Here is a 21,963-nt window from a genome sequence, read left to right as displayed (position 1 = left end):
GCGGTGGAGCATCTCCTCGCATATAGTCCGCCTTAGAATATCATTGTCACCTGCAACATGGCAACCTGCGATGTCAGAAAACCACTCGATTATACTACCGCACATTTGCTCTCGATATGTATCCCTAGATGACCTGACTGTGACCGTGATTCTAATCTGTTCAATAACCCCAGAAACACGAAGCAAGCTAGGGAGGTCTTTTGAATATTTGACGACGCTTCTTCCGAAATCATTTGTTTCATTCGCTTTGTCCGTCCCGAACTGAGAGCTTTCCCGGCAAGCCCGAGCCACCTGTTGAGTAACTTCGTAGATTGTATGCTTTTCGTCGTTCCACAATACCAGGGCAAACTCAGGCATTTCTTCTTCGGGATCTGCGCCACCATACCAGTCGGAGGATAGCCGCGAAGCAACCTCATCCTGCCGAATATTATCTTCTGTTTTGGGCAGCCGAAGTTGCTCTGGGGAGCACGAGATGACATCGCAGAAATAATCGAGCAATCTTGCAATGGTAGTCCTTATACTGTCCAGAAAATCTCCCGGGAGCTGTGATGGCACCTTCCCCTTACCCGCCTTTTTCTCCAGGTCTGTGTGGATAGCACAATTGACAGGTAATCTGAACGCTTCGTCGTCGCCACAGTCACAGCAACCAGAATGACCACCAGACACGTGGACCTGGTACTTATGGCCGGTGTGATCCGACGCATCAAAGCACCGTGCACACAAAACGCACGTATCATCTGTCGAACAGGTCATGCAGCGGTATGTTACCTCTCCCGCCTTGAATACATGGCCGCATCTTTTTCCCCGCGCCGCTTCAGTATATTCCGCACCCGCCTTCGCGCCCTGAGCTTCGGAGAGCTTCCACTGGCCATTGGGAGTGCCTTCTGGGAACAGGACACGTAGATATTCGTCTTTGAAGCCCGTCAAGGATCGGAAAAAGAGCCGGAGGAGGTCGCGTTTCGCGTGTTCGTCGTAGCGGTGGTCGAACCTGCGTGGATGCGAGAGCAACGCCCGGCCCAGCGTTAGCTCAAGCTCTGATGGCTTCATCTTGGAGTCCGGTTCGACATCCGTTCACGTATCGGAAAATCGATGGGTCAGCAATGGTTTCTGCTGAGAGCTGTGGGTGACGGTTGTTGACTCAAGTGGCGGGGTTGGGTGGTTCAGCTCTCTGACGTAGGCGCCTGGAGTGCGTTGGTTTGAAAATGAATTTATGCTTGTCTGGAGAGAGGGTGTCTCAGGCAGACAATGGCTGCAGGTAAAAGAAATGGATCTTGCAGTAAAGAGATAAATAGATGTGAATCACAATCCGCAGGAAAGCGATCTGTTGACTGCTTTTTGAGATTTCACCGCAATTCAGATAGTTACTTAGCAAGGAATAGATTTGCTCCAAGATGATGCCCTCATATTCGCCATTCACCTTCACTAATTGCCACGGGAAGTTTCACCAAATTACAATCTGTATATAGCTTTTCCAGTCGCTGCCGGTTTTGCTTTGACAAATGTAGACTCTTGACTCGATTTTCGAAATCTGCCAGGACTCTATATTTTGCCAACGCCGGATCGATATCAATCACCGCAGAACCCTGAAAATAGAACCCTGAACAAATCACCCCAGGAAAGGTAGATCTAGTAACTAGCCCTTAGACGCTTATAATAAGTGGAATCACAATAGTGGTCGCAATACACTGGCAAGGATAGCCTCCAACACGGACCAAGGGCAAAGAAATATCTCTATTGTGGATGCTAATCTGTATCTGTACAAGTGTCGTCCTTTAAGGCTGAAAATCGAGGATCGAAATCATCCCCCTAATATTTATTCTTCCTCCTGGCTGATATATCTGTGCTTGATATCTTTCCATTGTCGCTGTGCTTCAATTAGCGGTTGCACATAGCTAGCCGCGGGAAGGGCCGGTACATACGCCTCTGTTGATGGTATCCCATACACGGTTGCTGACAGTGTCGAAGGCACTGGAAAACGACATGTGAGCTAGCCGAATTGCCAACACTCCACGTAATTGGGAGAGAGACCGGGGAGAACGTACATCTCAAACGCAAATGCGCCGACGAATATCGAACCCAAGAAGACGGCATTGCGTCGGATAAAGGTGCTAAAGGCTGCGATAAGTCTGGCTGAACTTCCCCATCGATGGCGCCAAGGGTACAGTGCCTTACTTGTAGATTGAGGAGGAAAGCTGTGGAATGAAAAAGCGGTTAGCTTCTATGGGCTCTCACGGTATCAGCGCATAGGGGCTTACTCCGGCCATTTTGAACAGCGGATTTCAAGTAACTCAATGATCTGCAGAGGACAATAGCAGAGAGGAACTGCTTGCGAATTGGCGCCGTCGTCAACGGTTGATGTTTTGCAGAGAACACACGCTGGTTCGGGAGAAATCACGAAGTCGGGAATTTGCGGTGGCCTGATTGGCTGGCACCTCGACCACCGCCAAAATCGCTTTCTTTGAGTCTCTCAGGCAAAAGGCTTGAGGTTCATTAATGTTCTGGACGCTTCTCTGGTTTTACGAGATTCTTATAGTAATACTCTGCTTCTTCAATAATTAATTCGCAGCATAGCACCCGCACCGCTTTTTCACGTCTCATCTACCAGGCCCAAGGCACAATGCCAACCGAACCAACAACCTCGTCTTCTGGGATCACCACAGACACCACGACCGGCGAACGCCATGTACCCTCCTCTCTCCGCGCCGATGGATCCGTTCGTCGAGAAATACGCATCCGGCCCGGCTACCGGCCCCCAGAGGACGTCGAGCTCTACAAAAACCGAGCAGCCGAATCATTCAAGAATCGTGGTAGAGGCGGTGTTCCTGGCGCAGAGGGACTGAAAGACGATGATTCCAAAACATCCACGGCTGCAAGTGCCAAAAACGCGAAAAGGCGTGAGGCGAAGAAAAAGGCAAAGGCTGCCAGCGAGACGGCTGAAGATGGCAAAGCCAGCGGCGGGATCATGGCCCAAGATAATTGGCGCGCCGGGACAGCGCAGGACGCGGAGACTGCCGTGGATCCGGAAGTCGAGAAAGAGAAAAAAGCCCGAAACCTGAAGAAGAAACTCAAGCAGGCCCGTGAGCTGCGTGAGAAGAAGGATAAGGGCGAGAATCTGCTTCCCGAACAGTTTGAGAAGGTTATCAGGATCAATGAGCTGATTCGGCAGCTGGATGCTTTGGGTTTCGATGCGGAGGGAGAAAGAAAGGTGAAGAACTCCGTTGACAATACCAAAGAGAACGAGGATGCAGTGTGATCGGCCTTTCGATATTTCGATATGGGAATTTTGCTTTGTGCGGCTACAGTGGCCCATGATACGAACCGTAATCCTTATAGATTCTTTGGCCGGGGGAGGATCATATAAATTATGGAAAGGGTAATCCAAGGATTTTGAAGAGGGGCTGCCGCTTCGAAACTGCTAAACCGGCGACGAATATACTTAGCACCTGCAGGTGGTATATCGGCATACAATGGGGCCATGGGTGCATACATGAGGTGGATATCGTGCCATCCAATTTCAGCCAGCTGTTAATGAGCCATGTGATGGAATCGTCAAGTTTCTATGCCTGAGAAAGTGGTGACTAGAGATAGTTCGAACAAGGTGATTTATATTTCGAGATGCATTTCACACTATCGTACAGTTTATATCTCTATAAATCGAGGAGTATCTCCAATCATCTATTTCACCTTTTGCGGCACAGCCAAATCGAAGCCCTCTATATTTTTATCGAGATAGCGTTCCAAGCCCGTCTCTCCACGGTTTCCCGATATGATTGAGTGGGACATCAGCTTTGCAGCTCGTGTACAATCATTTACCGCAACACCAGTATACCACGACCCAACGACCTTTAGTCCCGGGGCCTCTTCAGAAAGTAATTCATGCAATCCCTTCATGCGGGAAGTGTGTCCCACGGTATACTGCGGTATCGCATTCTTTATCAGCCTCGCATCAACCACGACCGGATCTTCTTCAATTTTCAGGTGACGCCTCAACACCGCTCTCGCCATCTGAATTCCTGATTTTTCGTCAGGGATGTCTTCGTCCGCCCAGCCGTCCCACCAGTGACCTCCCAGCATAACGGTTAACTTGGTGCCTTGTGCCGTGTCTTGCTCCACGTTGCAACAGGACATGAATACGACTCCCAAGGCGCGTTCTGGGTTCTGTTCCAGGGCTACAGACTGAGGGATCAGATAGCCAAACCCATTGACGGGAACTAAATTCGGAGATTTGAAGAAAAGATTGACGATCATGACACTAACGGCATAGTTATGGCCTTGAAGGTCTCTGAAGGCATCTGTGCGTCTGAGCGTGGGAGCTAGCTGCCGATGTAGCTCATGGGGAGACGTTGTGGAAACGATCTCATCATAGGTAATTTGCCGATTGTCGCTCGCTTTAACCTAGGGACGAATAAGTTCAGAAGGGGCCCAAAGCTATCATGGATACTGATTCGTAGAGCTGCTAGCTTACCTGCCATCGAGAATCGTTGAGCTTTAGCTCTTTAATCCCCAAGCCAGTCTGTATCTTCACATTAGGTGAAGCGGAAAGCGACCTGGTCAACCCATCAACCAGCTGACCCATTCCCGCTTTCAAGGCAAATACACTAGCACCGCTCACGCGAGATAGGAGCTCGCGCGGGTAGGTCACACCCTTTTCCTCGCTGAGTAGTTGAAGTTCACGGTAAATGTCATATGCGACACGTACATTCCTCTTAGGGGATAACAACGGTAGAAAAACGCCCCCTCTGCCTTTCAGCTCCAGTTGCCACCAAGCTGGGAGTATTGTTTTCGCGCTAAGTTTATAAATGTCACCTCCATAGATACCATGGAGGACTGCAGAGACAATATTGTCCGTAATAGCGCTCCCTAGCCTCCTGGTCATAAAATCGCCAATAGATTCATCTTCAAGTTTTGCGCTCCTTTTGGGTTTGAACGACTCAGCCGCAATCGCCCAAGGTAGACCCTTCAGCAGCGGTTCTGTAAAGAGACTTATAACGTTGGAAATGATGTTCACGAGCAGGCCTCCTCCCGGTTGTGGGCCAGGCAGGCGAACAAGATGGTCAGGGTAGTATATGTAGCGGTTCCGCGAAGCTGCATCGTGAATGCTAGTAAGAATTATCTGCTCCGAAAGACCAAGGTCTATTATCTACCATATGCATAGAAAGAATCAGTATCTCGAGCTTCCCCAACGACGAAATCGATACCCTGGGCCAGACTCACCAAGTCAAGCGTAGAGAAGGCCTTCGCATTCGCTTGAAAGGTGCGAGGCCCGTAATCGAAAACAATATGCCCATCTCCCACATCAATCTTTTCAGAATTAAGGTGTCCGCCTAACCGATCCGACCGCTCCCAGACCGTGACATTGATTGTCGGGTCTTTGGCGAGATGGTGAGCCGTCGTGAGACCCGTAATCCCGCCGCCGATCACCGCGATATTTCTACCTTCATTTCGGGCGGTGGAGGAAAAGTGCAACCGCCATGGGTGTGTCAATGGCGTTGGAAGCGGGAGGCATGGTCTGGCGTGAGGCCGGCGCTTCGCATGGGCAAATGTCCGAAGCTCTTCAAGTGCACGGGCGGGCGAGCATCGCGGGCGCATTGCAGGGCTTTCAAAGGAGAATTCAAACGAAAGAAAACTATGTACCGCGTGGTGTGTTAGGTCATCAAATATGGAGCTATTAAATCCTCCATGTGAGGCGCAAACTGTCTTAGAGTGTGATTAGAGATGGCGAATCCAAGTCGCGCCAACTGCAAATGTCGGCTGAATGGGCCTGAACACTTGATAGGGACAAAACCTCTTGCAAGGGACAATGAAACCAATATATTAATCTGATCCCCAAACTGTACACTATTTAGCATCTAATTGTAGCAGAATCGTAGAGTGACGCCGTATAAAAGATGTCAACATTGCCCTTCCTCCTTTCGGCCCAGTTCACCAACCAGCCTTTAGTTCAAATCAACGCCATTCATGCCAAAATGAAGTTCAGAAAGAAAATATAGAACCGGCATTTGTGGAACGAAAACATTTAACAAAACGATATCATGTCATGATCCCAGCCAATAATGTGCTTTTAGAAGATTCACTCAAGTGACAATCTCAGGTTCGCTAGATGAAGGCGCATGAGGCTTGATCAGCTCTTCTTCCCCATTTTCATCAGCCACGAACTTCCGCTCGCTGACGTGCTGGCCGCTTTTGCTTTCCGCTCCATGCGGAGTCCAAACTTTGTCCGAAAAGACGCCTTTCTGACCCTCGGCGTGTTTAAAGGGACATGACGGATTAAGACATGGGTTATAACGGCAAGGTATTTGTTGGTGGGTGAATTTGCATCCAGGAACGGAGCAATCTGCGCCATTGCGGCAAAGTGGCATGGTTGGGTGTTTAAACGGGCAATGAGAATTTTGGCAGTGCGGAAAATACCTGCATAGCTCTTCGGACTGGTGCACCGTTTTCTTCGCCGGAGAAGGGTGTCTAGCAACGCATTTTCGGTTCTTGCACGCAGCTCCAAATGGGCAGGCGTCCGAGATGTCTATTGTGGTGCCTTCCGGCGCTGCGGGAGACTGATGGGCATAAGGGCAATCCTTATTGGTGCACCTCAGATTGAAATTGCAAACACCATCCGGCGCTTGGCCTTGGTGTTTATTCTGCGGCGGTGCGTCATCCATTTGAACGTCTGCTGCATTCCCTTTTGAGCCACCATCCACATCCATATTTGTATTCTGATGAGTCGACCGGCCATTCTGGTGTCGTCGTTGAAAGGAGTTCCCTCTATCCGGTTGCTGCTCAGCACGCTCAAAAAGCGATCGTCCATTCGGTTGGGCTTGCGGGGCCTGAAACGCGGGGTTTATAGCCGGCGCGACAAATCCTGGCATAAACTGCGCCATCATGCGAGCCTGCTCTTCAAAGAGAGCCATCATTTGCATTTGCTGCTGCGGCGTCATCATATTGGAACCTGGTGGCATATTGTGCATGGGACCGTTTCCCATCCCCATAATGTTCATGCCCATCCCACCCGCTGGCCTGCCCCCTCCAGGGCGGCCTCCTCTAGAGTGAAATGCTCTAGGGCCCTTTGGCGGTTCGCGATGCGTGTTTATTCTCTCCGTGCCATGTTGGTTTCGAACCCTATGCAGAACCGAATCGCTAGATCGATCCATGGCTCTCGAGATTTGACCAAGAATCCGGCCCCTTCCGTTTTGTCTGGGATTCCGCATTGTCCTAGGACCACTGGGTCTAACAAGAAAAGAAAGGTCGAGATGTTAGTCCTCCGAAGTCCTCACACAAATATGCAAAACTTGATACTTACATCCCACCTTCTCGCGCTGGCGAGAAAGAATCGCCCATTTCTGTATCCACGTTCGCCGACACATCAGCAGATGGTGTGGCGTCTTTGCTTGCCTCTGTAAATGATGGGATAGCCTGGGCCGGATTCTGTTGCTCCGGCTCAGCTGGTTCACCATTCAGCTTCTTGTTGAGAGCCTCAACTTGCTCGAACAGCCATCTTGAAAAGTCTACAGCCTCCGTATCGTCAGGCCCAAGGCCAAGTAAATCGTTTGCGAGTTCTGATGCAATTTGCTCTTGTGTTTTGCCGTTGACTAGCATTAAGATAACGTATTCCGCAAGGGCCGAATCATCTCCACCGCCGGTGCTCCATCCAACTTCCACCAGCTTTGGCTGTATTACCTCGTTGAGTGCCTGGGCCAGAGGTGTGTGTAACTCGACCGAGATGGCCATTTTATATATTATGCAGCGGACACGAGGCGATGAAAGTTGTGATTCGGTGGCGATGAGAAAGGGACGAGATCAGATTCGAAATCAAGGAGACAGAGGCCGCGGGGAGGGAAACGCGGAATGCAGAGAGAAGAGAATTAGGATTGGGGGTATAATAGAACTAGAGGTGACAGCCTCCCACCAGGCCAAAGGAACGTCGGCTGAAAGAAAAGCAGGCAGAAGCTCTGATGGTGAAGCTCGTCTTTCTCTGTTGAACTGCGAGATTCTGGGCAAGTCCGACGCCCACCAGCCACAGAATTAGTAAGAAATTGCTTAGTCACTGGCTGTGGCTGGTATATATTACATAACCCATGTGTGGCTTGAGGCTGACATCATCTCCCGCTGCTCTTTCCTTGGCATCAAACTGGCTACCTAATGATGCTGTTCAACTGATGCGGGCTTCGGTTTAGCTGCCTGGAGCTGGCTGCCTTTGAAGAGTTTAGATGCTCAAAGTGTTGCCGTAAAGCTTTATGGTCTGATTGATATTGATATATCGCAAGGTTGCAACCTCGCTGTTGAGCACCTGCAGAAATGCGCTCATTGATTCCGACATGCCTGCTGCTCACAGTCACTAACTTCGTCTATGCTGTCTGGCCCGAGCCCAACCACTATCAGAAAGGAAACAACGTGGTGTGGCTATCACCGACGGTCCGCTTTACCTACCACCGTGGGGATCTCATTGTCCATGGTGAAGGTGGGAGCTACTCGGCCGCGCTGCCACAACTTGGACGCTTCACTGAGTTCCTACAACCACAATGGCTCCTGAACGGCAATTATCACCAAACTTCTGCGGAGTCGGTCGATGAGATTCTGAAAAAGGCCATCAAACGTACCCGAAAGCATCTTTTAAACACTAGGTTTGTGCCTTGGAAGTTCCACCCCCGGAACGAATCCTTTGAGCCACCTACTCTGAGTCAAACCGAAGCGACACTAAAGGAGGTTGTAATTCGCGAAAGGGAATCAGACGTTGAATCATTAGGCTATGACTATATTCATGGAGATGAAAGCTACCAGATCAAGATCTCGAAGAAAGGCAAAGCCACGATCTCGACATCATCTCCAATTGGGACTCTCCGCGCACTCCAAACCCTCCCACAGCTGTTCTATGCCCACTCGTCCGGTGGCGTATATACCCCTTACAGCCCCGTTTTAATCATGGACAAGCCAAAGTGGTCTTACCGGGGCCTCAACCTTGACATCTCCCGAAATCCCATTAGCCCGAGCGATGTGAAAAGAACGATCGATGCCATGGCATCCGTGAAGTTGAGCCGACTTCATATCCACGCTACAGATTCTCAGTCGTGGCCGTTGGATATCCCATCAATACCCTCGCTAGCAGCCAAGGGTGCATATCACCCGAGTCTTGTTTGGAGTGCCGCGAATTTGCGGCGGGTGCAACGATATGGTCTGGAACGAGGTGTCTCTACATTTATCGAAATCGACATGCCAGGCCACACAGGGTCTATTGGCCATGCGTTTCCCAATCTAACTGTTGCATTCGGGAACGACCGCTGGGAAAAGTTTGCGGCAGAACCCCCTTGTGGTCAAATCAAGCTAAACGATTCCGCAGCTACAGATTTCCTCGACACCGTCATGGCGGATATTTTACCGCGAGTGTCTCCATTTAGCAGGTACTTCCATACAGGTGGAGACGAGTTCAATCTCGAGAGCTATCTGCTAGAAGACTCTATCCGTTCGAAGGATCCAGAAGTCATCAAGCCACTTCTGCAAGCTATCATAACCCGTGTGCATAGGAAGATTATGCACGCTGGCTTGACACCAATTGTCTGGGAAGAGCTCGTTCTAGACTGGAACCTTACATTTCCATCCCCAGTTTCGGAGTCGCAGCGCGTCATTGTACAGACCTGGCGAAACTCACTGGCGATGAAAAAGGTGCTGGAGAAGGGCTACCGTGCGATTTTCGGTTCAGGGGATGTATGGTATCTTGATTGCGGATATGGGGGCTTTATCAACCCGCGGCACGGGTCCAATGCGATCAAGGAACCGTACCTTGACTGGTGCTCTCCGACCAAGAACTGGCGACACGTATACATGTACAACCCGCTGGCGGGTATACCGCAGGAGCTACATTCCTTGCTTGAAGGCGGCGAAACGCACATGTGGGCAGAGAACGTGGATCCTATCAACATGGATCCCATGATCTGGCCTCGAGCGGCCTCTGCAGCGGAAGTCCTCTGGAGCGGGCCGCGGGTTCGAGACGACATCAAGGGTGCATCCTACCGGCTTGGAGAATGGAGAGAGCGGGCGGTAATCGACCTGGGTATTGCTGCGAGCGTAGTGCAGATGACGTATTGCCTTATGCGGGAGGGTAGCTGTGAGCTTTGACGTCGTTTGTGATGATAATCACTGGGTCGGGATAGGAGCACGTCAGATCTTCCCCAGAGAGTCACGGTGTTGGGGCCGTTTATTACCATCGAGATAATCTTTAATCCTAAGTATATAATAACAACCTCTTACGGTTGAATAACGACTACAGCCGATTTCTCATCTGGATGGGAATCGCAAACCAGACAATAATCAGCCATTGATGTCTTACTCCCATTTTCCGCGAGGCAGCTTCTGTTGGATGTAGATCCTCACGGCAAAGTTGTCAAGGTACGCGAGCTCTATCCTATGCTATCTATTTTTCTTAAATTGCTCTGGCCTTCAATTCAGAACTTCAGAAGCATGAGACGAAATAGTCCCGATTTCTCCAGCATTCATAGTAGATCCCAACACTCCGCAATGTAGGTCTTGGATTGTTCCCTGCGAGGCGAGCTCTGGGCCGATTGAAGCCGGAGCCAAGTTTTCAGTTCAAAGTGTAAGAAGTGCTAACTAGAGAACCAAAAAGCGTGTTGCCTCGCTTCAGCTTTGTCACGAGCTGCTTTTCTAGCGGCTTATCTTCACGCGCTGGCAGATGCTGACAACAAAGTTGGTATGAGGGAGAGCCGCGGCAGAGACAGGATAGAGTGTTGGCGTGGATTCAGCGTGCGCAGATGTGAGGGATTACTTTCAAGGCCTCTGCCTCGATTGCATGCATAGCCCGGCAAGGTCGCTGCGGTTGGGATGGCTTGGGAAGACTGGCAAAGCTACCGCACGGGAGATTGTAGGGTAGAAGATCAATTAGACGACACGTTTCCCAGTAGTTATCCAATATCATGGAACGAGTGAGAGTGCTATTTCTCAAGTCCAACAACGGCGTTGGTTGATAGTTATTGTTGCGATCCCGGCTCGTTTCCAAACCAACAAAGAGCATTTCATCTCATCCTGCATCCTGTCAATGATCGTGGCCCCGAGTACGAGTACGCCTCTTCCGTCCTGTCCATTGGGCTGCCCATCCGCATTCGTATTCGCCGTGTGAGGAGAAAAGCCGCGATGATGTCGTCGTCGCCAAAGTGCTCTCCATCACATCGCCCAAGTTGCTCCGGGAATCCGATTGCCCAGACACTAAGCGGTGCATCTCTCCACAGCGCAACAGTTCTCGAAACGCAGAATCGCGGCCGGCCAGGGCCCTCGTCTCAGGGCGTCAAAGCATGTGAAGCCGGGGTCGACGACCAGAGCGGGCACCATGGCTGTGGAGAGCAACGTTCATCTCACCGGGGTGGAGCGGGTTGGCTTTCTTAAAACCCATGGACGGGGCGTCTCGCGGGCCTCTGTTTTCCCTTTCTCTCTCTGTGTCTCCGTCAATTGTTTGGCAGCAAAAGACCTGATAGCTTCTGTCTCTTCCAACGGGCCCCCAGCACCCGCGTCGATCCGCCCGCTGTTCCCCCAGGGCATACGTATCGAACGGTCGTTTCGTGCCTCCTCTCTCGCTTGGCTGAGCGTGAGCCTCGGTCCCTAGACGCCAATTCGCTTTTGAATTCAATCTGCCCAGCTGTTCCTCGTCTCTCTGGGATCGCGAGCGACGGAGCTGATGAGTTGAAGTGGTCGAGGGCGGGGTCACTATCAACCCTCCTGTGCATCCATTGCAAGTCGCCCAGCGCAGACTCTCTCAAGTGTTAATGGATTAATCGCTCGTGTATATCTTCTTCTTCTCTCGGGACCATTGGATACTATACTGTGCGCCTGAGAACCTGCCATTCGTTCCTGGGAACGGCCATTCCAATTTTGTTTTTATTTTTTTTTTTGGTTGCCTTGATACCTCAAAATACATATCCCGGAATTGAATATTGGAGAGCTATCGCTCACGACTGCAGACGTGGAGTAGCCAGAGGCAGAACCAGCATCGCAAACAACATCGCAGCATCATGCTCGAAGAATTGGCCTCCAGGTTCTCGCCTGCGCAGGCAGCCCTGGTTGCATTCGGCCTCTTTGCCGTATTCCTGTTCATACTGGATTGCAGAATTGACTGGCGCATCCGCAAATTAGGAGCGCAATCACCGCGGATAAAGTCATATCTACCTTTGGGTGAGCACTATCCTAGATGTAAGGATCATCCCCCACGAGCTGACCGTTGGCCCAGGTTTCGACTTTATCTACCGGGTTATGAAGGCTGGCAGCCAGAGTAAAGACCTCGAGTTCTGGACTGAGCTGGCCAAGGAACTCCCATCCCACGGGCCAGGACCAGTCGGTACATATGAAGTCAAGTTCCGATGCTATGGCCGCAGTGTCTTCACGACCGATCCAGATATCATCAAAACCGTGCTCACTGGCCAGTTCGCTGACTACGGCAAGGGCAAAAGGTTCCACGAGGAATGGCGGGATTTCCTGGGAGACAGCATCTTTGCGACTGACGGCGAGCTCTGGTCTAAATCCAGACAGCTGCTTCGCCCAATGTTTGCGAGAGATCGGATTGTCGATACCGAGATCTTCGAGAAGCACATCCACAAGCTGATCCCGCTGCTCTCTGGCGATCTGAATCAAGATGGAAGCAAAACCGTCGATGTTGGGCCGTTGTTCTTCCGATTCACCTTGGATGCTGCCACCGACTATCTTTTGGGCCACAGCGTGGACAGCTTGGATAACCCCAAGACGACTTTTGCAGAAGCATTCCAATACGTACTTCATCGCCAATCGGTTCTCTTCCGCGCTGGGTATGCTCTTCTCTCCCTCTCATCTCGCATCGCCTGTCTCCTTGTGTTTGTTAACAAACCTCTGCAGCCCCATCAGTCCGCTTATGTCGCGGAAACTCTTCCACGAGAACCTGAAGAAGATGGACGACTTTATGCAGCCATTCATCGAACAGGTCCGCGCCCTCACTCCCGAAGAACTCGACCATAAGCTGTCCAAGAAAGACACCTTCCTCCACGCCCTCGCACGTTTCACCCGCGACCCGACCGTGCTCCGCGATCAACTCGTCGCTGTGCTCCTCGCCGGCCGCGACACCACCGCCGCCACACTCTCATTCTGCCTCTTTGAACTCTCCCGGCATCCCGCCGTCGTGCAGAAAATCCGCCACGAAATCGCTTCTGTCTGCGGTACCCGCAAACCCACCTACTCTGAACTCAAGGAGATGAAGTACCTCAACGCCGTTCTCAACGAAACCATGCGTCTCTACCCCGTCGTACCCTTCAACGTCCGCCACTCCCTCGTCGACACCACCCTTCCCCGCGGTGGCGGCCCAGACGGGCTCTCCCCCATCGGCGTCCCCGCTGACACTCGCATCATCTACTCCACCATGGCCATGCAACGACGACGCGATCTCTACCCCGCGCCGCCTCTACCGGGCGAGAAGCCTTCCCAGCCGTATTTTGACCCGCTCCTGTTCCACCCGGAGCGCTGGACATCAGGCTGGCAGCCCAAGCCGTGGCACTTCATCCCGTTCAACGGGGGGCCACGGATCTGTCTGGGTCAGCAGTTTGCGACGATTGAGATGGCGTATACCATCACGAGGATCTTGCAGCATTTCACAGGGATTGTGGGCGTAGGAACACCGCCGCCGGGGACGGATCCGAAGTTCAAGTTTGATGTTACGCTGAGTCCGGGACAGAGGCTGGATTGTGTGTTTGTGAAGGAGGGCAATTGAGATGAGTCTTTCCGTATATATTTACTGTCGCGCTTGCTTTGTTGGATTTTCCCCCAGTCTGGGACTTGGGAGGGTTCAAGTCCTGCTTAATGTGTTGGTTGATGTGATATATTTTGTATATGATGGAAATGATGTACTGAGCTGTACATGTTTGGCTATTTTCTAGCTTGAAATTGGAAGCAACCTGGCACTTTGGTAGCCATGTATATCTTATCAAGAATAACGTCTCATATCCCGCACTCGTTTTTGGTACTTGGCTCCTTTTTTCATCAATCTTCAGGTTCCCCGTCTTCGAGTCTTTCGCCCAACGACCTGATCTTCGATTCACCCGCCTCCATCGCACGCGCATGTACCACGACTCGATCCACTACCCACATCTCGAATCGCTAATCGGGGCATTGAACCCTGGATATCCAAAAGCCCAGGGCCAAGGAGACCGCCTGATCAAGCTTTTCTCGGCTTTGGAGCTAAGCGTTCCTAATGCATTGGCTAGTTACATGAAAACGTGGTACAATGGCTTTTTTTGTTTCCTGCTGCCGGCCCGAAAAAAAACAGCTCTAGACAGCGGGATGCTTCTCGGTTCCCACGGTCCTGCAGGATTCAAGGTGGGACGATTGTCCGACCAGGCCTTTTGAAGGAATTTCTCTTCCATGGGGAGAAGGGGGAGCAGGGTCAGCAAGATTTGGAGAGTCTGTTGTCGCTTTTCGCATCAGCGAAAAAAAGAAATAACTATCAAAAAAAAAAAGCAATGAAGATCGGCTCTAACTATCGCGGGGACGCCTAAGTCTTGGAACACCCCCCTGTTCTCGATGTGAATCAACGATTAACCGAATCACAATCGTTTCTTGCGCCTGAGAAACATGCACAAGCCACTCTGCGATCATGTTCCTTCTCTCCTTGCACTTGTTCAGTCGTCACATCTTTGTCGAATGCCGCATCCAATCTTGCATCGGTTCCTGTTGCTTGGAACGGTGCCAGGCAGACAAAGGGGTAACGAGCGGATTTATATGTCGATCACTGTCGATGGCCGAGTTCTCAAAGAGGAGCAACAGTTTGAGGCCGTATAACCACGGTAAACTACCCATTTTCCCCAGTCCAACATGGTGTTGAGATGGGTACAGAGTACGCAATGTACAACATGGGGCATCAAAGATGGTTATGATGATATGTTCCCGGCGTGGTAGTTACACGGCTTTGGATCCGGTAACTAACTAGCCATGAACGCTGCCATTCCATTGAGGTCCCCCAGGAACTCGCGAGTAGAGAAAACACCCATAACTATCGCGCTGGGAGATGATAAAAAAGGAATCCCCTTCCCGCCCACCGGGCCCCCAGGATATAAATTGCACCGCATCACCCGCCCTGGATACCAAGTGTTTCCAAGAATCTTCATCCTTGTTTCATTGAAGGACAAAAAAGAAAGTCAGTCTACACTCCACGACTTCCGTCACCATGAAATCCACCACCGTCATCCTCCTCCTCCTCACCAGCCTCACCACCGTCCTCGCCCTCCCCGACCCCAACCCACAACCCGTCCCCGATCTGGCCGGCACCGTCTTCGAGGAGACCGCCCAAGCGTGCGTGAGGGAGAACGGACGATGTGGCAGGAGACGCGGCAAGTGCTGTGCCGGACTGCGATGTCGATGGAAGCCGGTAAGCTTTCTTGCTTCGTTCCCGCCTTTTTTTTTTTTGCTCTTCCGCTTTTGCTTTGGGGAGGGCTAACGTTGGGGAATATCTAGGTTGGCGGCCCGAATAGGATCTGTTTGAAGCGCTGAACTTGGGATGTGGAAGATGAGGTTGCATGGATGTCGACCGTTTCATGGGAAAGCGTCCAACAAGCGCTGCTTCGGATAGGTCATTGCTGGGTTCAACGCCTCAAATTTATGAGTAGGCAGTATTCGGGAATGATACCTGATTCAGATCAATTTATGCAAATGCTCCGTTCTTCAAGACAGCTGTCAAGTTTCACAAACCAATTACTATTAATACTATCCTATCAGGTCTAATCGCAGGACCAAGAGCCATAATATCTAACCCTGACATCTATCATGCAGCCATAGGGGAGGAGCCGAGAATGGAAAGAAAAAGAAATCGTAGAGGCCGACATAATGCGTTCCATCCCCTACCGTTCTAGAGACCCTCAAATCGAGGCTGGAAGGTAGAAAATAAATTGGCCGCGCAAAGAGAATACGTCAGCCAAACGTTTTGCCGTAACTCCCACCTGAAATACCCCATTCCCCGAGCAAAACTCCAGTAACCATTCCCGGATATAACCTCGTCAAAGCCACGTAACTCTTCGTATATGTATCATCTTCGGAACTGTACAAATAGTGGGATCCGCCAGGATCATGGCATTACGTCTCTCATAGGAGCACAGCCAGGCCCATGATACCGCAAATGGCAGCGAATCCGTAGTAGGGGCTGGAGAGGTGGGCCGCAGCATTTGGCGGAGCCTCGGTCGCGGATGGATTGGTTCCACCACTAGTCACCGGTAAACCAGAAGTGACGAAGGTTGCACCATCGCCGGTTGGTCGAGAAGGCGAACCAGTCTCCGAGGGTTCAGGGCCACCAGAAGATTGAGAATCCGAAGACGAAGGCGAAGGCGATGACGAAATACGGGAATCGGTCTAATCACGAATTGATTAGTCGATCTGAGAAGCAAACACAGGGGAGAAAACCAAGTCAAAGGGGTGTTGCTCACTCACAGAAGCCGTGCTCGGCGTAGAGGGTCTCCCATCGTCGGTGACTAACCAACTACTGGGGAGCCCTGGAAATCCTGTTACTGACGCACTTGCAGTGGTGGGTGTCTTGGAAGGGTCTTTTGGGATCCACGGATACACGCTCGGTGCTCCTGAACCTGAGGTCATACCTTGGCTGGGGGCAATGGTGGCTTCTGCTGGTGGAAGTGAAGACTCTACCTGTGGGCCTGAACCAGGGGTTCCCGAGCCGTGGACCTCGCCGTCGACGGCTTCAATGGACTGCCAAGTTCCGCTCTGATCTTTGTAGCGATACTCTTTACCAGTAGAATAGTCGGTGACGACGACATTCTTGAGTTGCATAGTGAATGGTGCCTTGCTGAAATCGGTCAAACCACCGGCCCAGTCTGGATTGTGCCGTCAGTACTTCGTTTGCGGCAAGTGAGAACCACAAGAATCACTCACCAATGGTTCCCTGGGAATTATTGGGGTCACCTCCGGCCCAAGAACCGAATCTGATGCGCATGGGCGTCTGGGGGTATTGGCCCTTGGCATTAGCATCGTTGGGGGTGACCGTGCGGATCAGATTTCCATCGATGGAGAACTCAATGCGCTCGCTGGTCCAGTCGATCGAATATTTGTGAAAGGCATCCTGGTTGCCGGGGTTGGGGTGCCAGACGGAGCGGTCGTAGGTGGCGGTTTGGCCCTTTCCGAAGAAGTTGGTCTGCACCTGGCCGTTGTTGCCGCCCACCCACTCCCAGTCGATCTCGTCCCGGCTGTCCGACACCATGAAGACACTGCTGACGATGCCCTGGCCGGGAGCAGCCTTGATTTCGACGTCAAGATGGCCGAACATGATGTAGAATTTGGACTGGAGAGTGGGCGCCTCGCCCTGCTTGTTGATGGTGAAGGAGGCACCGTCGTCGCCATAGGTGGGGGAGTTTCCGACGATGATAAATCGGTCAGAGGCGCTCTTCATGTCAAACGAGGCGGTTCCCGCGAGTGCAGGATTGGGGGGGCAGGCTACAACAAATTAGCTCTAGTTCACGGCATTTGGTTCACACACTCACATTTCTTGGTTGGATCACACTCGGTAAAGATCTGTGCTGCCACCAGGGAGGGGGCGGCCGTAAGGGCCAATGCAGCCGCAGCCGTGAACTTCATGGTCAGTGCGGCTGAGCTGAGATCAGGAGAAGATGAGTGCAAGAGGAGATAAGGATGCGGTGATGATGGAAGAAGGCTGATGATGGGAGATGGAGAGAAGAGAGAGAGAGAGAGAGAGAGGAGGTCTGTTGTGATATAAGTGCGGTCTCCAGGGGGCAAGCAGAGGTTGCGTGTTGTGCTCCACCGCACTAACCAGCAACTAGTTTGTATCGCAGAGGCAACAGCTGCTGCCACAACTGCCGAGGAGGCTGGGGCACGCTCTCTTTTTGCGCCGGATTGATGAGTCCAGCCTCCTCTGCCGGCTCTCCTGCGTCTCTCCATCGCCCATCCCGGTCGCGTTCCTGGTGCTCGCTGCCGGCCATTGGCTGCGTTTCAACCAAGCTTTGACTATGTGCCAGCCACATCCAGCCACTCGAGATCTGGTGTCTCACGCCGGGAACCGTCACTCAATCCAAGACAAGGCTCCGGCTGGTGGTGACACCGGGCCTGGTCACCAGTCGCAACATCACCTGCGAATACCCACAAATCTGGGTGTCGATCGTGGGATATCAGGATTCAAGCAAAAGATGCGCAGTCCAGCGTCTCCAGCGTCGCCCAAAACGGGAGGATGACTAACCGCTATTAATAGCAATGCTGACTAATGATATTACATAATCTTCATCTTACTAATCACCCCGCCATTTGCCAGAAAAGACCCAAAAGACAAGAAGAAAAAGACACCGCGCAGCCCGTCTGGAGACCATTGCTGCCATGGCTCTCGATCTGTCGCCGCAGGAGAAGCTCGACCTCATCAAGCTCAATCTCCAGGAGGTCCTGAAGCCCGAGATCCTAGAAGATGTCATCGTCCGCCAGAACAGGCCCTTGACCATCTACTGGGGTGAGTCAACCCCGCTCCTTTCTCCGTAAATGATGCCGACTGATCGCGCACGCAGGCACCGCAACCACCGGCCGGCCGCACTGCGGCTACTTCGTCCCCATCGTCAAGCTCGCTCATTTCCTCCGCGCCGGCTGCCACATCAAGATCCTCCTCGCCGACATCCACGGCTTCCTCGACAACCTCAAAGCCCCCATTGAGCTCGTCAACTTCCGCGCCGACTACTATCGCTATGTCATCACCGCCCTCCTCGAAGCCGTTCACGTCCCCACCGACAAGCTGGAGTTTGTCCTCGGCAGCTCCTACCAGCTCTCCGCCAAATACACCATGGACCTCTTCCGCCTCAGCAGCGTCGTCACCGAGCACGACGCCAAAAAGGCCGGCGCCGAGGTCGTGAAGCAGGTCGAGAACGCCGTGCTGTCCGGCCTCATCTACCCGCTCATGCAGGCTCTCGACGAGGAGCACTTGGGCGTCGATGCGCAGTTCGGTGGCGTGGATCAGCGCAAGATCTTCACCCTCGCCATGGAGACCCTGCCACGCATTGGCTACAAGGAACGCGCGCACCTGATGAATCCCATGGTGCCGGGCCTGGCCGGTGGAAAGATGTCTGCCTCGGACCCCGACTCGAAGATTGACATCCTAGACACCCCGGACGCCGTGAAGAAGAAGCTGAGGAAGGCTTATGCCATGCCCAAGGAAACAGAGGGGAACGGAATCATCAGCTTTGTCGAATACGTCTTACTCCCCGTAAGCGCGCTGGAGAGCGCCGACGGAACGGCCAAGTTCGTCGTCGACAGGAGAGAAGAGGAGGGCGGGCCGTTGGTTTACAACAACATCGACGCCCTGAAAGCTGACTATATTGCCGACACAGTAAGGGAAAATATCATTATCCATATTCAAGCCGCAAAAATGCTAACCCATCTTGCCAGCTCACACCACAGCTCCTCAAAGCCGCCACAACCACCGCCCTGAACAAGATCCTGGCCCCTGTCCAGGCCGCATTCCAGGCAAACCCCGCCTGGCAGGAAATCGAAAAGAAAGCCTACCCACCGCCAGAGCCAGAGAAGAAGAAGAAAAAGGTCCGGGACAAAGGATCGCGGTACCCCGGTGGCGGTAAGGGGATAGTAGCACAGCCTGATGGGTCTGTGAAGGGGCCCGGGAGTAAGGAGGTGTCTGTTGGCACGGGGGTTGAGGATGCCATGGAAAAGCTGGATGTGTGAAACATGTCTGGAAAACCGCAATGTCTCTCCATGATAGATATCAGATCATGCTTGTGTGCATTTGCTATAGATCGCTGTTGACATTCTACAGCGGGAATTGGATATAGTATACTTCCTACCGCATTTTCCCTGGGAGTTTTTGCATTTACTCAAATCTGAATGCACTAGAATTTTCTATCTGCGGCATCACAGCTGTTAAATAGGATTATAGCTTGAAATCCTCGCATCTCTACAGAGTAACTTTTGAAACATGCGTACAACCACATTGCACATCCCCAGCCATAACCATTGAGCGATCTCAAATCCGTACATCCAACCGCGCAATTCGTCCACCCATTCATCGTCACTTGCACGTCGTCGACGATGCCTCGTTAGGTCTTGGCCCACGCACCCTTCTCATCGGCCTTGGGCCAAACTGAAACCGCAACAGATTCTTCGTACGTGCGCAGTAGGCGCACCGGGATCACACAGCCTGCGAGAATGGCTGCGACGGCAAGGGAACCCCGAGGCGGTCCAGCTCGGGGGCTGGGAGAAGACTCATGCGGAATGGGTCGGTTAAACGCGCGCCTAACGCGCTACGGTGCAGCCAACTCCTCGGAACACATGGCCAATGTTGGGACCGGCAGCGGAAACACGGCAAGCAAAAAGGCTATCACCAATTAGCGCGCCCTGGGAGTCACCTGCACCAATGAAATAAGAAAGAAATGAAGAAAAATACTTGAAACAAGTGTTTCGAGAACACAAAACATTGCTGCAAGCCATAGTCAAGGAACCACACCACTTCATGCTCGCTATTATGGCTTCCAACACACAAGATGCAATATGCAAACACTGGCAAGAATGCAAGCAAACGCATCCATTATAACTTACGTCACCCGGGTGATTGTTGGCTCCATAGAGCCGCATGAAGCGGAGTCGGAGGAAATGGGGGGAGCAGGGCACACGCGACACGGCAGGAAGGGTTGCGGCTGTGGTGTGCTTGAGGGCAAAAGGAAGAACGCAACAAAGCGGACGATAGAAAATCTTTGCCTTGTTCAGCCTTTGCTTTTTAATAGTATCTCCATGGAGAGTATGTCTTTGCGAGCTGTGCCCAAGCGTAGCGGAAATGAAACGAGAAGCGCTCAGGAAGTAATTTGGAATCGCCGCGAAAAGAAAAAGATTCTGAGGGTAACGGAACACTTGCCCAAGTCAGAGGAGCAGACAAAACGCTGCCCGATCTGAGCCCACAAAACCACTTCCCAAGCGTCTCGGAGACATGATTGTGCCCGACGAAGCTTCTCGTGGTAGGAAAACCGGGCTCAGAGGCCAAAGATAGGGTCCACGATTGCGTCTTGGAGACACACCAGACTGCAGGTCATGTTGCCACCCGAAGCTTAACAGCTCCTATGTCAATTGGCTTGCTCTTTTTCCAGCCTGGGTAGAAAGATCGGGCCCGAGAAGGAGGCACAGATGTGGAAAAAAAATAACCAAGTCATAAGAATTCCAAAACCGAGGATGCCCATCCGATTTGATCTTTCGAACCCGCCTTTGCCTCCGTATAGTTCCCAAATTCATGCACACTCGTAGTCACCAGCACTGCGGAAAGGTGCAGCTGATCTACTGGCGGTGTCGGGCTGAAGTCCTGCCCCGAAGCTGGCATACAAATCCCAATACTGTATGCCTCTGTAGAGATCGGTGTTCGATCAACGATACTTAGCAGACACCGTCCAGGGCTGACTTGGCGAAGCTGTTTGGCTCGTCCTGGACGATCAAGTTGCCTTGATTCCCAATAGCGCCCCCAAACGACGCTGTGGAAAGGTATCTTTTCATCATAAAATCCTCCTTGGGCACTCTCTGATGGCTCCTGATAATCTCAGTCCTTGCCACCTTTGTGGTGATTACCACCTTCACATTGTGGCTTGTGTCATAAGGCTCAGTCACACCTCACCAGACCCTCTGAGTAAAGTGTGACTTTACTGAAGCTCACTTTCTCTCAGGTGTTGCCAATATTGCTTTCAACGGTATGTTGTAACTGCTTCCATGGTCAGCAGCGTGGTCCATTTGCGCATGCCATTGAATTGTAGATTGGTTTATCCTGATGCTGGTGAGCCAGGGCAACCTTGGCCTCACTGTTCCGTGCGGTACTGTCCTGGTTCATGGCACTGTAGTTCATAGCAATTCAACAGCTTTTGAGCATCCCGAGATCAAAGTGCTGACTAAGCCAGTCACATGGACACGGTTAAAAACCAAATGCGGTTAGCGCTGAGAGAGAAGTATGACAATTCTATTTATAGCTATCCGTCTAATGTA

General features: G+C 51.8%; 9 protein-coding genes across 9 annotated transcripts; 5 read left to right on the top strand and 4 right to left on the bottom strand.

Annotated features, from left to right (window-relative positions):
* Nucleotides 1–1,892: 1,892 nt before the first annotated feature.
* Nucleotides 1,893–2,264, bottom strand: UREG_01051 (uncharacterized protein; the record flags this gene model as incomplete). Its single annotated transcript, XM_002541489.1, has 3 exons — nucleotides 1,893–1,968; nucleotides 2,043–2,192; nucleotides 2,233–2,264. The coding sequence occupies 3 exons, from the start codon at nucleotides 2,262–2,264 to the stop codon at nucleotides 1,893–1,895; spliced, it is 258 nt and encodes an 85-aa protein (XP_002541535.1).
* A 353-nt stretch (nucleotides 2,265–2,617) lies between these two features.
* UREG_01050 (uncharacterized protein) lies at nucleotides 2,618–3,253 on the top strand (the record flags this gene model as incomplete). Its single annotated transcript, XM_002541488.1, has 1 exon — nucleotides 2,618–3,253. One exon carries the CDS (start codon nucleotides 2,618–2,620, stop codon nucleotides 3,251–3,253), a length of 636 nt encoding a protein of 211 aa, XP_002541534.1.
* Nucleotides 3,254–3,887: 634 nt separating this feature from the next.
* Nucleotides 3,888–5,589, bottom strand: UREG_01049 (uncharacterized protein; the record flags this gene model as incomplete). Its single annotated transcript, XM_002541487.1, has 4 exons — nucleotides 3,888–3,915; nucleotides 4,058–4,395; nucleotides 4,466–5,140; nucleotides 5,215–5,589. The coding sequence occupies 4 exons, from the start codon at nucleotides 5,587–5,589 to the stop codon at nucleotides 3,888–3,890; spliced, it is 1,416 nt and encodes a 471-aa protein (XP_002541533.1).
* A 485-nt stretch (nucleotides 5,590–6,074) lies between these two features.
* Nucleotides 6,075–7,719, bottom strand: UREG_01048 (uncharacterized protein; the record flags this gene model as incomplete). The annotated part of the gene is made up of 2 exons (XM_002541486.1): nucleotides 6,075–7,218; nucleotides 7,292–7,719. The coding sequence occupies 2 exons, from the start codon at nucleotides 7,717–7,719 to the stop codon at nucleotides 6,075–6,077; spliced, it is 1,572 nt and encodes a 523-aa protein (XP_002541532.1).
* Nucleotides 7,720–8,286: 567 nt separating this feature from the next.
* On the top strand, nucleotides 8,287–10,101 carry UREG_01047 (uncharacterized protein; the record flags this gene model as incomplete). Its single annotated transcript, XM_002541485.1, has 1 exon — nucleotides 8,287–10,101. The coding sequence occupies one exon, from the start codon at nucleotides 8,287–8,289 to the stop codon at nucleotides 10,099–10,101; it is 1,815 nt and encodes a 604-aa protein (XP_002541531.1).
* Nucleotides 10,102–12,002: 1,901 nt separating this feature from the next.
* UREG_01046 (uncharacterized protein) lies at nucleotides 12,003–13,720 on the top strand (the record flags this gene model as incomplete). The annotated part of the gene is made up of 3 exons (XM_002541484.1): nucleotides 12,003–12,162; nucleotides 12,218–12,788; nucleotides 12,856–13,720. 3 exons carry the CDS (start codon nucleotides 12,003–12,005, stop codon nucleotides 13,718–13,720), a joined length of 1,596 nt encoding a protein of 531 aa, XP_002541530.1.
* Nucleotides 13,721–15,172: 1,452 nt separating this feature from the next.
* On the top strand, nucleotides 15,173–15,495 carry UREG_01045 (uncharacterized protein; the record flags this gene model as incomplete). Its single annotated transcript, XM_002541483.1, has 2 exons — nucleotides 15,173–15,373; nucleotides 15,460–15,495. 2 exons carry the CDS (start codon nucleotides 15,173–15,175, stop codon nucleotides 15,493–15,495), a joined length of 237 nt encoding a protein of 78 aa, XP_002541529.1.
* Nucleotides 15,496–16,083: 588 nt separating this feature from the next.
* UREG_01044 (uncharacterized protein) lies at nucleotides 16,084–17,580 on the bottom strand (the record flags this gene model as incomplete). Its single annotated transcript, XM_002541482.1, has 4 exons — nucleotides 16,084–16,347; nucleotides 16,426–16,823; nucleotides 16,882–17,439; nucleotides 17,487–17,580. 4 exons carry the CDS (start codon nucleotides 17,578–17,580, stop codon nucleotides 16,084–16,086), a joined length of 1,314 nt encoding a protein of 437 aa, XP_002541528.1.
* A 750-nt stretch (nucleotides 17,581–18,330) lies between these two features.
* Nucleotides 18,331–19,674, top strand: UREG_01043 (tyrosyl-tRNA synthetase; the record flags this gene model as incomplete). Its single annotated transcript, XM_002541481.1, has 3 exons — nucleotides 18,331–18,457; nucleotides 18,513–19,324; nucleotides 19,384–19,674. 3 exons carry the CDS (start codon nucleotides 18,331–18,333, stop codon nucleotides 19,672–19,674), a joined length of 1,230 nt encoding a protein of 409 aa, XP_002541527.1.
* Between the last annotated feature and the right edge of the window lie 2,289 nt (nucleotides 19,675–21,963).

The sequence above is a fragment of the Uncinocarpus reesii genome, genomic scaffold, assembly GCF_000003515.1.
Source record: "Uncinocarpus reesii 1704 scaffold_1 genomic scaffold, whole genome shotgun sequence".
Classification (NCBI taxonomy): domain Eukaryota; kingdom Fungi; phylum Ascomycota; class Eurotiomycetes; order Onygenales; family Onygenaceae; genus Uncinocarpus; species Uncinocarpus reesii.
Note: the sequence above shows the minus strand (reverse complement) of the source record. Positions and strands in the feature narration are given on the sequence as shown.